Source organism: Branchiostoma lanceolatum, chromosome 17, assembly GCF_035083965.1.
Source record: "Branchiostoma lanceolatum isolate klBraLanc5 chromosome 17, klBraLanc5.hap2, whole genome shotgun sequence".
Taxonomy (NCBI): Eukaryota; Metazoa; Chordata; class Leptocardii; order Amphioxiformes; family Branchiostomatidae; genus Branchiostoma; species Branchiostoma lanceolatum.
The window spans coordinates 18,728,305-18,740,421 of record NC_089738.1 but is presented as its reverse complement, the minus strand read 5'-3'; the positions used below and the strand labels follow the sequence as shown (position 1 = coordinate 18,740,421).

The 12,117-nt window shown below is 42.1% G+C and overlaps 2 protein-coding genes across 2 annotated transcripts; both read left to right on the top strand.

Annotated features, from left to right (window-relative positions):
* Positions 1-318: 318 nt before the first annotated feature.
* Positions 319-4,990, top strand: LOC136422920 (calcium-binding protein LPS1-beta-like). The gene is made up of 8 exons (XM_066410849.1): positions 319-409; positions 594-667; positions 1,026-1,129; positions 1,806-1,961; positions 2,697-2,867; positions 3,438-3,602; positions 4,352-4,447; positions 4,891-4,990. The coding sequence occupies exons 2-7, from the start codon at positions 612-614 to the stop codon at positions 4,444-4,446; spliced, it is 747 nt and encodes a 248-aa protein (XP_066266946.1). The 5' UTR covers positions 319-409; positions 594-611; the 3' UTR covers position 4,447; positions 4,891-4,990.
* Positions 4,991-6,710: 1,720 nt separating this feature from the next.
* LOC136422919 (calcium-binding protein LPS1-beta-like) lies at positions 6,711-11,438 on the top strand. The gene is made up of 8 exons (XM_066410848.1): positions 6,711-6,764; positions 7,134-7,204; positions 7,771-7,874; positions 8,531-8,686; positions 9,249-9,419; positions 9,858-10,022; positions 10,464-10,559; positions 11,330-11,438. Exons 2-7 carry the CDS (start codon positions 7,149-7,151, stop codon positions 10,556-10,558), a joined length of 747 nt encoding a protein of 248 aa, XP_066266945.1. The 5' UTR covers positions 6,711-6,764; positions 7,134-7,148; the 3' UTR covers position 10,559; positions 11,330-11,438.
* Positions 11,439-12,117: the final 679 nt, after the last annotated feature.

Genomic DNA, 12,117 nt, shown 5'->3' with positions numbered 1-12,117 from the left:
TGGATTATTTAGACGCTTTAGATATATTTGTCGCTTGAAATATGCCTTAATACGTTATACTAATAATAAAATAGGGGCGTTTGACGCCCGTTTCAATCATGATTTAACGGTTGAAAAACTGAAGTGGAGCTTATTACTGTAGGAGGCTTTGGTGGGATGAAACACTCCTGTCAAAACCACTCTAGCCAAACGCTTACACACCAATCCTTGACATTTGCCTTATCGGTATGTTTAGTTGAGGATATTGCTTGTATTACGTTAATGGGATTATATTTAGCCGTTCATATTGACATAATCTATTACTATCACCTAAAACCTGTTCACCTTCCCACGTATCTTCTATATTAAGGCTTAAGATCTTGAAGATCTCAGAAAATTCACATTCAACAACTTCAAGACTTCAGCACTGGTAAGTCTACTTGCTTTAAAGCACAGTCTTCGTCTTCAGGTCTTCGTCAACTGTAATGGCTCTCTTTCGACACTAAATTTTCGCAGTATTTTTTATGGTGGAAGACTGCATTGTGTTATAAAAGTTGAAACTTGCTTCTGTCTAACATTTATTCTAACAATGGCTCTTGGCGGCCACTTTTCAGTTACTTGCATCAACAACCATGGCTCCCTTCCTTCTGTTGTTCGTTGCCCTGGCAACAGCGTCTCCCGTGAAGAGGTACGTGCTGAACATTTACCTTAATTTCTTACCGTGATTTACCTTAATGTTCCATAGTTCATTTACCTATTTTTCCTTGTTGAGTACAATATAACGTTACAGCATCATTAATCTGATTTGGTAAATAAACATATCCACTGTAACACATTAGTTTTGTAGATACGGGGCGCCGGCTGCTTAATATAACACCGAAGTGCTTTACCACATGCATATATGTCAGTGTGATTGAACAGTATGTACAAGCGTAGGGAAACGTAGATATCAAAATTCTAATAGAATAGGGTAAAACGTTTCTTCAACACAACCAAGCGTTATTACCTAGCCCACGCCTTGTTTTTCTCGACGTTTTTCCATGTAGGCAGACCGGTGGACTAGACGTTAACGGAGACGGGCTGATCTCCTACGATGAAGTTTTCCACGCCATGTCTCTGCACGAGGCTCTGGTCGCCCTGGACAGGGATGGTAAACAACCTTAAAGCAATCGTTTTTCCACTAATTTCTACCCACATCTAGGTTTTGTAAAATATTGGTCACAGTCAGTATACTCGTTGGTTAAAACTAGAAAATTAAAAATCAGACCTTCTTGGTAAATAACATAATTGCTTCTTTGATATGTAAATGACAGTTCGTTGTAAGAGAGCTTTACGACAACAACCTTGGGAGCAGTCTCGAATGTATCGCCTTAAATCCAGCACTCTTGTGATGGAGATTATTTTCTGAGCCTTTCAGACACCATATATCATCTGAAATCTAGTTTCCTTCAACATTTTCTGTTCTCTGACATTTTCTTCACCTTATTTAGTTTTGGACTAGTCCATACCGTCTTCCAAGTTTCTACAGAAACCAATGCCAGATTTAGCCTTCAATTTAGCGATAATGTCTTTAACAGTAGCCTTTGCAACTGAACATAGTTTTATTTGGTTCGCAACCCTATTCCGTTCTTCTACAGACCCTTCGACGACCTGTCTATCAGTTAGCAAGTTCACCATGCACCGATATGAATTGTTCATTATGCACTGATGAATATGAAATATGTGCAGATGAATTAAATAGCGTTCTTAACCAAGGAAAACTATGTTCAATTTCTTGTAATTACTCGTAGCATACGTGCAATGAACAGATGTTCTTTTACCTCCAGGCGACGGGTTCCTGTACCTGCCCCAGATCATCGAGCTGTGGGGATCCGGAGACAAGTTTTACGAACTCAACATCGACGGCGACGACCACCTCACCTTCCGTGAAATCGAGAATGGGATGACTCTGCAAGACTTCTACAACCAGTTCGACTTCAACGGTAAGTTTAACTCTCAGCTCTTCGAGGTACCCTGTAATTACCACATCTAGAAAAAAAGCAACGGTTGATTTAAAGAAGGTTCCGCTGCAGTACCTTAGAAAGTTGCTATGATGCCCAAAATCTAATCATTTTGAGGTCTACCTAAGACCTACACACGTAGCAAACATCAATACAATCCATCCAGGCATTCTCAAGTTGTGCTCTTCATCCACATACAAACATAAATACACACAGACAATAATACGCACCTAAAGCATAACCTTCTTGAGTTGGCGAAGGTAACATGAAATATAAATTCTTAGTATTTTAATACAAACTGGCGTCGTTGTGGTGCAACGGTAAGAGCGTTGAACTCAAAACCATTAGGTCCGGGGTTCGATACTTGCAATACCCAACGTTGTGCCCTCAACGCCAACCGAGCCTCTTCGGCTTATCCGACAAAAGTGTATCAAAACAAACTACAGATTTGCAATATCGTGCAAATTCATTACTACACAAAATTAACGCTTTATATCACTGCACGAAATGGCCTCGGATCCCGGCGGGTACGTACAGGGATTTTTCTGTATTTTTGGCGGATACTGACGGATCCAACGTAACGAATCCGACTAAATCCGCACGGGCTTTGGAATACTTCCGGAGGAATCCCTGTACGTATCCGCTGGGATCCGAGGACATTTGATGCAGTAATAAAGCGTTAATTTTGTTTACTTACAAACTGGTTCATGTGTGTAGGTGACGGGACTCTGGACGTGGCGGAATCGTACCAGCTAGAGTACATCTACGAAACCATCAACAACGTGGTGGACGACCCCCTGGATTCGGACGGAGATGGGAAACTCTCCAAACTCGAGGTGCTGAGCCACATGACTTATGGCGAGGTTCTGACTGCCTTGGACGCTGACGGTAAGCAAAGACAACATTCTCCATGTAGGCCAAACAGATTTGATTAGTTTGGTGTTTCCATGGTGGTAACTAGGCAATATGTCCAATGAGAGAGAGAGAGAGAGAGAGAGAGAGAGAGAGAGAGAGAGAGAGAGTCTGTATGTTTATACAGTGTTTGTTTTGAATTAGAGTAGTTTTAGAACCATAGTTTTAGATTAGTATTAGAAATCCTGTCAGTGTCATTATATGAACGTTACTATGTATTTTATATTTACAAGCGTTTACTTAGCCCGTGATAGGGCATGAATGTACTATAAAAGATCATTATTGTCATTACTGTACATATTTATTTTCCTAATTTTTTATAATGACATTGTGTCTGAAGGGGACAGCTTCCTTGAGGGGGGTAGAGAAAGAGACAGAGGGGAAGAGAGAGAGAGTATGTGCGTCTGTATGTGTCTGTGTTTTGGGGGGGGGTGTTGTGTTTGGTCTTGATCTGGCCATCTTATGTAAGCAAACAAACAAATCAACAAACAAACAGGCAGCGGGAAACATTTCTTGTAACTTCTGACGAATTCTCTGCTCGTGCAGGCGACGGTTCCATGACCCCTGCTGAGCTGATGGTCCTGTTCGGTAACAAGACCGCGGACTGGGTCGCCGCTCAAGACGACAACGGTGACGGGGTGGTGAGCACGGGCGAGGCCCACCACCACCACATGAAGCTGGAGAATGTCTTCGACATCGTCGATCTCGACGGTACGAACGTCTCACTCACACACACTCCCTCTCTCCCATAGCGTAGTCAGCCGTCGGGGCAGCATACTTTTCACTTAAGGCTCTCCGCTGCTGGCGGTCTTCCGCCAGTCTGGTCATCTGGTTGGCTCAATGACCGGTCCGCTCCTTTAGATCTGTGATCCACGACCGACGGGGACGTCCCCGCGGCCGCGCACCTTCCGCTTTTCCCTGAAGGATTGTGTGTGAGAGAGTGCCTTTCGCCCTAGTCACATACCCGAACCACTGAAGTTTTCTTTTTCTTTTGAACAAAGGACAAGAAACTGTCAAGTGGGCCTTGCAGAGTGAATAGTTATATCAGGATGGAGAATGAATAAGAAAGTTTTTCATTCACAACCATCCATTTTTCAAGGGCCGACGTTTCGATGCTGCCTGTCATCTTCTTAAAGGCACAAATTATTGGTTCACTTTGTGCTACAGCCAGGTGTCATTGCTAACAATACAGTACCAAACTTAAGCATTGTGACATGCATAGATATTAATTGTTAGCATTGGCACATGTCTGCGGAATACACTAGATACATACATGTTATGGCAGGTAAAATTTGAGCTGTGCATGTATTTCTCATGTATACCTGCCTGCACCTAAATCGTACAAATGTTTAGGTTTTTGACAGTTAAAGACAAACGAAGAGCAAAAGGAAGAAAAGGAAATATGATGAGATGGATCTCTTACCTTTCTCGACTTACCTTTTATATTCAACTGTCCACAGGTAGTACCTACCTAGAAGCTGGTGAAGACGCCGGATTTTACATTGTGTGGGACATCATTCTGAACATGCCTAGCACTGACCCCATCATAGGCTGAGGTACATTATTACATTCCTTATATTTGATACTAGTAAGTACCTAATACCATCTAAGAAAAAAAGATACAGCCATGCCTTCAAGTACCAGACTTATCAACCTTAGCCTCCGATGCAGACTCCTCCCGGCTGTTTTCTTTTTCAGGTTACAGTTTTATACTTTTACATTTTTTTCTTATTGCTGGCGGGAGGAGTCTGCATCGGAGGCTAACGAGTGGCGTGCTTTTTGATGAGACATGGTGACCACATCCTGTGGCAGATATAGACCTAACGTTAACGAAACCACAAGAATCTTATACGTAGAGAACATGCAAGTTTTCTGGTTGAATTGTATCACAAAGTGTTTAATTTCCAGCAACCCTTTTTTCTCTTCTGAATTGCATGTTGCAGATGTGGTTATATGAAGCCCTGAAATTTTAACCATTTCCTGTCCATTTTTTCTCCAGCCGACCTCACTGCGGATTCTATCAGCAGACAGACAAAGATGAACGCTGAAATTCAAAGAACAAGTTAACATGAAAGAAATAAAATGCTTAAAAAAAACTAGCTTCCTGCTTATTTGTTTAATGTCTTATTTTTATTCAAGTCTAACACATGCCCAAGAAATGGAACAAAACTTCTCACATGCTCCAATCAGTTATCTTGAAATTCACCTGCATATTGACCTAAGCATCACTTGACTATTGATATACAGACAAACATGTGCTACTGACCACCTCTACATAAGGACCAACTGGCCATTGATATACAGTCAAACCTGTACTAGTGACCACCTCTACATAAGGACCACCTGGCCATTGGTATACAGTCAAACCTGTACAAGTTACCACCTCTACATAAGGACCACCTGGCTATTGGTATACAGTTAAACCGGTACAAGTGACTACCACTACATAAGGACCACCAGGCCATTGATATACAGTCAAACCTGTACAAGTGACCACCTCTACATAAGGACCACCAGGCCATTGATATACAGTCAAACCTGTACAAGTGACTACCACTACATAAGGACCACCTGTCCATTGATGTACAGTCACAACTGCACCAATGACCACCTCTGTATAAGAACCACCTGGCCATATTGGCCACTTTGTTCTTTCCTCTGATTATTTTTACCAACATTACGAATCATGTCTATATTATGTGACCAGTCCCTCAGTGATTAATACAACCATGTAAAGACATATTCGACTGCATAGCCCTAACTGTTCAATAAAAAAAAGACATATGGACCCCCTCCCTGACCAAAAACGTTGTTGTCTTCGACAGCCAGAATGTTAATTACTTACATACTTCAAAAGAACTGTGCGCCTTTTACCCATTTAATGATCAAAAACGATACGTCACCCGTAGGTACGCCAAACTCAGCAAATAAACGCATCCCCATCTTCGTTTTCTTTGTTATCACGGGCGTTATAGTACTTAGGACAGGAAGATTATCTTCTAGACCTACAAGGTAGAACTATTTCTGGCATTTCTGTGTGGCGCCACCTCAAGGCCAAAGAGGACAAACACAAAAGGCCGTTTGGGGTCGTGTGGGGTAACGGCTGGGCGTTCGGCCCAGAACCCAGCGGTCCCGGGTTCGAAACCCTGACGCCACCGATGTTGTGCCTTTGGGAAAGGCACCTAACACGCCTTGGTCGCGTTGCTTGCAGTTGCATATCGTTTATGGGACTACAATTAGACGATTATATATGTTAATATAAACATCAATTTGTCACTTGAAATTTGCCATAAAACTTATGAAACGGCGCCTTGCGGGCATTTCAATCATGATTGAACGGTTTGAAAAAGTGCAGTGGAACTACTGACTGTAGGAAACTTTGGTGGGATGAGTCCTAGGGAGCACGCCCTAGCCAGAAAGTCAGTGGGAATGGTCCTTGTAACAATGTGTGATTGTCTAAATTTGTGCAATTGTAAATGTGTTATAATTTGTTATAGAAGAACTTTATTGCACGACTATTGTAGCTGGTACAAAGTATGGCAACAACAGTTAACATAGAACAAGACATAAGTATGGAATAAAACTATTCACTATATCAATGTACTAATTTCTGTGTGAATACGAAAATAAGAAGTTTGGCCTTGTTTGCACACGCATCCTTGACATTTGCCTTATCGACATGTTTTGTTGAGGATGTTGCTTGTATACGTAGCTGATGGCTTTCAAATTATATTTAGACGTTTATATTGACATAATCTATAAATGTTGCCTGAAACATGTTCACCTTCTCAGGCATCGTCTATATATATTAGGGCTCATGAGTGTTAAGATCTCAGATAATTCACATTCAACAACTTTAAGACGCCAGCACTGGTAAGTCTACTCGCCTTAAAGTACAGTGACATTCGTCGTAAGATTTTTAGGTAGGATTTTGTTAACGGAACGAAGTGTTGAAAAGTATCTTTAGCAGACCTTTTGTCACATATCAGCCTTTCGTTTACTACTTATTCACGGTTGTCCCGAGAATTCCCTCAATTTGCTGTTTTGCGCAAAACGTACGACATATACTTAACAGGTTCCTTACAATGTACGTTTCTTTGATTGTTGCATTGCTGTATTTTTCCGCTTACTTTGAACACTTCATTTTCATCTTATTTTATGGTGGACGACGGAATTCTGAAAAATAAAGTTGGAGGTAACTTCTGTCTAACATTTGTTCTAACAATAACGGTCATATTTCAGATCTTTGCATCAACCATGGCTCCCTTCCTTCTGTTGTTCGTCGCCCTAGCAACCGCGTCTCCAATGAAGAGGTACGCGCTGAACATTTACCTTAATTCCTTACTTTAATATACCATAATGTGCCGTACTCCATGTACGTACATTTCTTTGTTTGGTACAACCTTCGGCGACTTCAACCTGAGTTGGCCAACAGACATAGGCGCCCTTTGACGTAACAGATGTTTTTACAGACACGCTGCACCGGCTGCTTATATTTCAGAAGTAACTACTGCTGTGCCACAGTAGACAATCAGAAAATGTCACCGCATAAACTTTTCACATAGCCTCCACCAGGCTCCGCGGATGGCTGGAAAAATAGTAAAAATCGGCCAGATAGAATGAATAGTATGCCAAGGGTAGTCAGCTATGCAGGGATGGCCTATTGAGCTTCCCTGCATAGCGGACTACCCTTGGCATACTTTTCACTCTATTTGGCCGATTTCTACTATTTTTCCAGCGATCCGCGGAGCCTGGTAGAGGCTACCTTTCACACACCATTCTGTATAGCGGCGAATTGCGTGTCGCTGCAGTGAGAAAACATCCCCAAACGTTAAAATTACAGAGAAGTCACAGTTTTTCTTGACCGTTTCCCATGAAGGCAGGCTGTTCCACTGGACGCAGATGGAGACGGGCTGGTCTCCTTTGATGAGGTGTTCAACACCATGACTCTGCACGAGGCTCTGGTCGCCCTGGACAGAGATGGTAAGCAAATTACAGATTAACTCTATAATTTCTCCATTAGTTTCTGCCCACATTTAGGTTTTGTAACAAACTGGTGGTCACAAATTTTTTGAAACTAAAAAATCAAGAGTCCGACTAACTTTGTGAAAAACATGGTAAAATTGCTGCCTCTATAATTAGTTTAGATATAAATCGTAGTTAGACGCATATTTTCTAACTTAAAGATAGCTTTGCGTCAACAGTCATGGAAGCAGTCGCGAATGTATCGTCTTAAATGCAACACTCATATGATGAAAAATATTGTCTGAGCCATTTGGACATTGCAAATCATATCTAAACCAGTGTCCTTTAACTGTTATCGTTTTGGGCTGGTCCATACTGTCTTCCCAAGGCAATGCCAGATTTTGCCCTCATTTTAGCTATAATGTCTTCAATAGCATTGAACTTAGTTTTCGTTGGTTTACAACCTCTATTTAGTCTTCTACAGACTCTTTATGATTAACGACCTATCAGCCTGCCAAGTTCACCTTCCGCCGATGTAAACTGTACATTATGGACTGATGGAGATAAAACGTCTGTAGAAGACTAGACAAAGTGTGTACAGAAGAAAACTATGTTCAATTTGTTGTATTGACTCGTGGCCTACATGCAATGAACACATTATCCTTAACGTTCAGGCGACGGGTTCCTGTACCTGCCCCAGATCATCGAGCTGTGGGGAACCGGAGACAAGTTCTACGAACTCAACACGGACGGCGATAATCACCTCACCTTCACGGAAATCCACAACGGGATGACCCTGCAAGACTTCTACAACGAATTCGACTTCAACGGTAAGTTTAGCTCTCAGTTCTTCCAGGTACCCTATAATAACCACCTTACCAAAATTAAGGTTCCCCCGAGGTGTCGCTGCAGTGCCTCAGAAAGTCGCTAGGATGCCCAAAAGTTAAGCATTTCGGGTTCTACCTAAGACCTACCAACGTACCAAATATCAATACAATCCACCAGGGCATTTTCAAGTTATTCTTCCGCGTATAAACAGACATACATACACATATACGGACAATAATGCACACATACATACATACAAACGCTAGCGAAAACATAACCTTCTTGGAGAAGGTAATATAAAACATAGATTCGTAGTCATTTAATACAAACTGGCGTCGGTGTGGCGCAACGGTTAGAGCGTTGGACTCAGAACCAATAGGCCCCGGGTTCGACATCTGCCATACCCAACGTTGTGCTCTTGACTCCAACCGAGCCTCTTCGTCTAATCTGTCAAAAGCATGCCAACACAAACTACGGGTTTGGCTGCCAATGTGCCAACATCTTGCACATTTGTCACTAAAAACCGGTATTTTTTTTCTAATACAAACTGGTTAATGTGTGCAGGAGACGGAACCCTGGACGTGGCGGAGGCTTACCAGCTCACGTTCATCTACGAGACCATCAACAACGTGGTGGTCGACCCCCTGGATTCGGACGGAGACGGAAAACTCTCCAAACTCGAGGTGCTGAGCCACATGACTTACGATGAGGTTCTGACTGCCTTGGACGCTGACGGTAAGCAAAGGCAACACACAGTTATTCCCACTGTAGACCAAAACGATTTGATTTGGTTGGTGCTTCCAGGGTAATGAAACAATGTCCAATGAGAGAGAGGGGAGTAAAGGGTAAGAGAGAGTGTAAAGAGAGAGAGAGAGAGAGAGAGAGAGAGAGAGAGAGAGAGAGAGAGAGAGAGAGAGAGAGAGAGAGAGAGAGAGAGAGAGAGAGAGTATGTGTGGCTTTGGTCTTGATCTGGACATCCAATGTAAGCAAAAACAAAACAAATAAACTAACAGGCAGATTAGATTTGTTTGGTGTTTCCAGGGTAACTAAGCAATGTCCAATGAAAGGGAGATAGAGAGAGAGATTGTGTTTGGTCTTGGTCTGGCCATCCGATGTAAGCAAAGAATGAGGGAAACATGTCGTGTAACTTCTGACGAATTGTGCTGCGTGCAGGCGATGGTTCTATGACCCCTGCTGAGCTGATGGTCCTGTTCGGTAACAAGACCGCGGACTGGGTCGCCGCTCAGGACGACAACGGTGACGGAGCAGTGAGCATTGGCGAGGCCCACCACCACCACATGAGACTGGACGGGGTCTTCGACTTTGTCGATCTCGACGGTACGTTTTTTTGTGTTTAAATAGTTTAATCAGGATGGCGAATGAATAAATTACAAATTTCTTCATTCACAATCATCTGTACCGTCTGTCATCATCTTCAGGGCACAAATTACTGGTTCACTTTGTGCTACAGCTAGGTGTCATTGCTAACAATGCAGTCCCAAACTTAAAGTACTGTGACATGCATAGATATCAATTGTTAACATTAGCATTGGCACATATCTGCGGAATACACTAGGAACATACATGTTCGGGCAGGTAAAATTTGAGCTGTGCATGTATTTCTTATGTATACCTGCCTGCACCTAAATCGTACAAATGTTAACGTTTGCCAGTTAAAGAGAAACGAAGAGCATAAGAAGGAAAAAGAAATATGATGACTCAGAGATAGATATCTAATCTTTCTCAGCTTACCTTTGATGTGTGTTTAACTGTTCACAGGTAGTACCTACCTAGAAGCTGGTGAAGACGCCGGATTCTACGCTGTGTGGGACATCATCCTAAACATGCCTAGCACAGACCCCATCATAGGCTGAGGTAGCCGGTATTAGCCTCTACCAGGCTCCACAGGTTGCTGGAAAAATCGTAGAAATTGGCCAAATAGACGGATAATATGTCAGAAAAGTCAGTCCGTTACAGTTTACGATGGCAAAACGGTCCCTACCTCCGTAGCCGACTCCCTTGGCATACCATTCACTCTATTTGGTCAAGTTCGTCGATTTTTCCAGCCATCCGCGGGGCCTGGTAGAGGCTAATCTGTTATCACATTCCTTAATTCCATACTAGTAAGTACCTAGTACCAGCTCAGAAAAATAGCTATGCCTTCAAGTACCAGACTTATCAACCTAGGATTGATGTGTTCCAAAATGCGTATTTTCGTACAGTAGAACTCGTTACCGTCGAGTACTGTAGAGACGGTAAACAATTCATGAGTTTAGATATGCGAAGGTTAGATGGGCCAGATTGTTCGGTGTAGTATATATAGACAGCTGCAACCGCTTCGTGCCTGAAAAGCTGGTGTGTTACGCTGAAATGGCGGTTATACCGGCTATATAGATACATAATACAGATATCCACGAGTTGTGTGCTTTATTTGATTATGAGACATAAAACAACCTGTTGCAGCTATAAAGACCTAATGAAACTCCAAGAATCTTACACGTACAGAATATGTCAACACTCTGGTTGAATTATATTTCAACGAGTTTTACCAACAATCCGTTCTTTCTAGTGAATTGCATGTTGCAGATGTGGTGTATTTGAAGCCCTGAGTTCGTTAACTCTTCATTGTCTTCTTTCCCTTACAGCCGAACCACGCGGTGACCTCACAGCGGTTTCCATCTGCAGTAGGACAAAGATGAACACTGAAATTTCAATAACAAGTTAACACGAAAGAAATAAAATGCTTCAAAGATATCTAGCTTTCTACTTATTTGTTTGTGTCCGGTAATGTCTTAGTCTTATCCAAGTCTAACATATGCCCGAAAAACGGAACAAAGCTTCTCACTTGCTCCAATCAGTTACCTTACATTTCACCTGCACATTGACAAAATGACCACCTAGCCATTGATATACGTGCATTAAAACATATACAATTGTCCACTTCAATATAGTAACACAAAGACAGGTTTCCTATTTTGCCCACCTAATAGAGGTTCATCAGATTATTTTTACCACTGAACGAAACATTACGAATCATGTCCATAGTACTGTGACCAGTTTCAGCTAGATAGTCAACAGATACCGTCATGTAAAGACATATTTGACTGTACGCTGCACGCGTCGAGAGGCAAAGACCTAACAGTTCAATAAAAAAACACCATTGGCCCCCTCCCCCGCCAAAAAGTTGTTTTTGTCGACGGCCAGAATATTACTAATTCAGTATCTCATCATCGGCATTCGCTTACGTTATAGCATTACTGTCAGTGTTGGATCAGCCTCAGTATCTATGACAGTCGTACAAGCTTCATGCCAATACTAACGTATTTGGTCAAAGGTTCGCTTGAAAGTTCATCTGTCAGAAGCCATTTAACGACTTCTACTAATACAGTTTATATTGACATAAAGGTTCACCTGACAGTTCATATGTATTTGT

Excerpts from the sequence above, each read along its gene's own strand:
- LOC136422919 (XM_066410848.1), top strand. The coding sequence starts at position 7,149 with ATGGCTCCCTTCCTTCTGTTGTTCGTCGCCCTAGCAACCGCGTCTCCA. Across the intron at positions 9,420-9,857 it reads GACTGCCTTGGACGCTGACG|GCGATGGTTCTATGACCCCT; the intron begins GTAAGCAAAGGC and ends TGCTGCGTGCAG. Across the intron at positions 10,023-10,463 it reads CGACTTTGTCGATCTCGACG|GTAGTACCTACCTAGAAGCT; the intron begins GTACGTTTTTTT and ends AACTGTTCACAG.
- LOC136422920 (XM_066410849.1), top strand. The coding sequence starts at position 612 with ATGGCTCCCTTCCTTCTGTTGTTCGTTGCCCTGGCAACAGCGTCTCCC. Across the intron at positions 668-1,025 it reads ACAGCGTCTCCCGTGAAGAG|GCAGACCGGTGGACTAGACG; the intron begins GTACGTGCTGAA and ends TTTTCCATGTAG. Across the intron at positions 1,130-1,805 it reads GGTCGCCCTGGACAGGGATG|GCGACGGGTTCCTGTACCTG; the intron begins GTAAACAACCTT and ends TTTTACCTCCAG.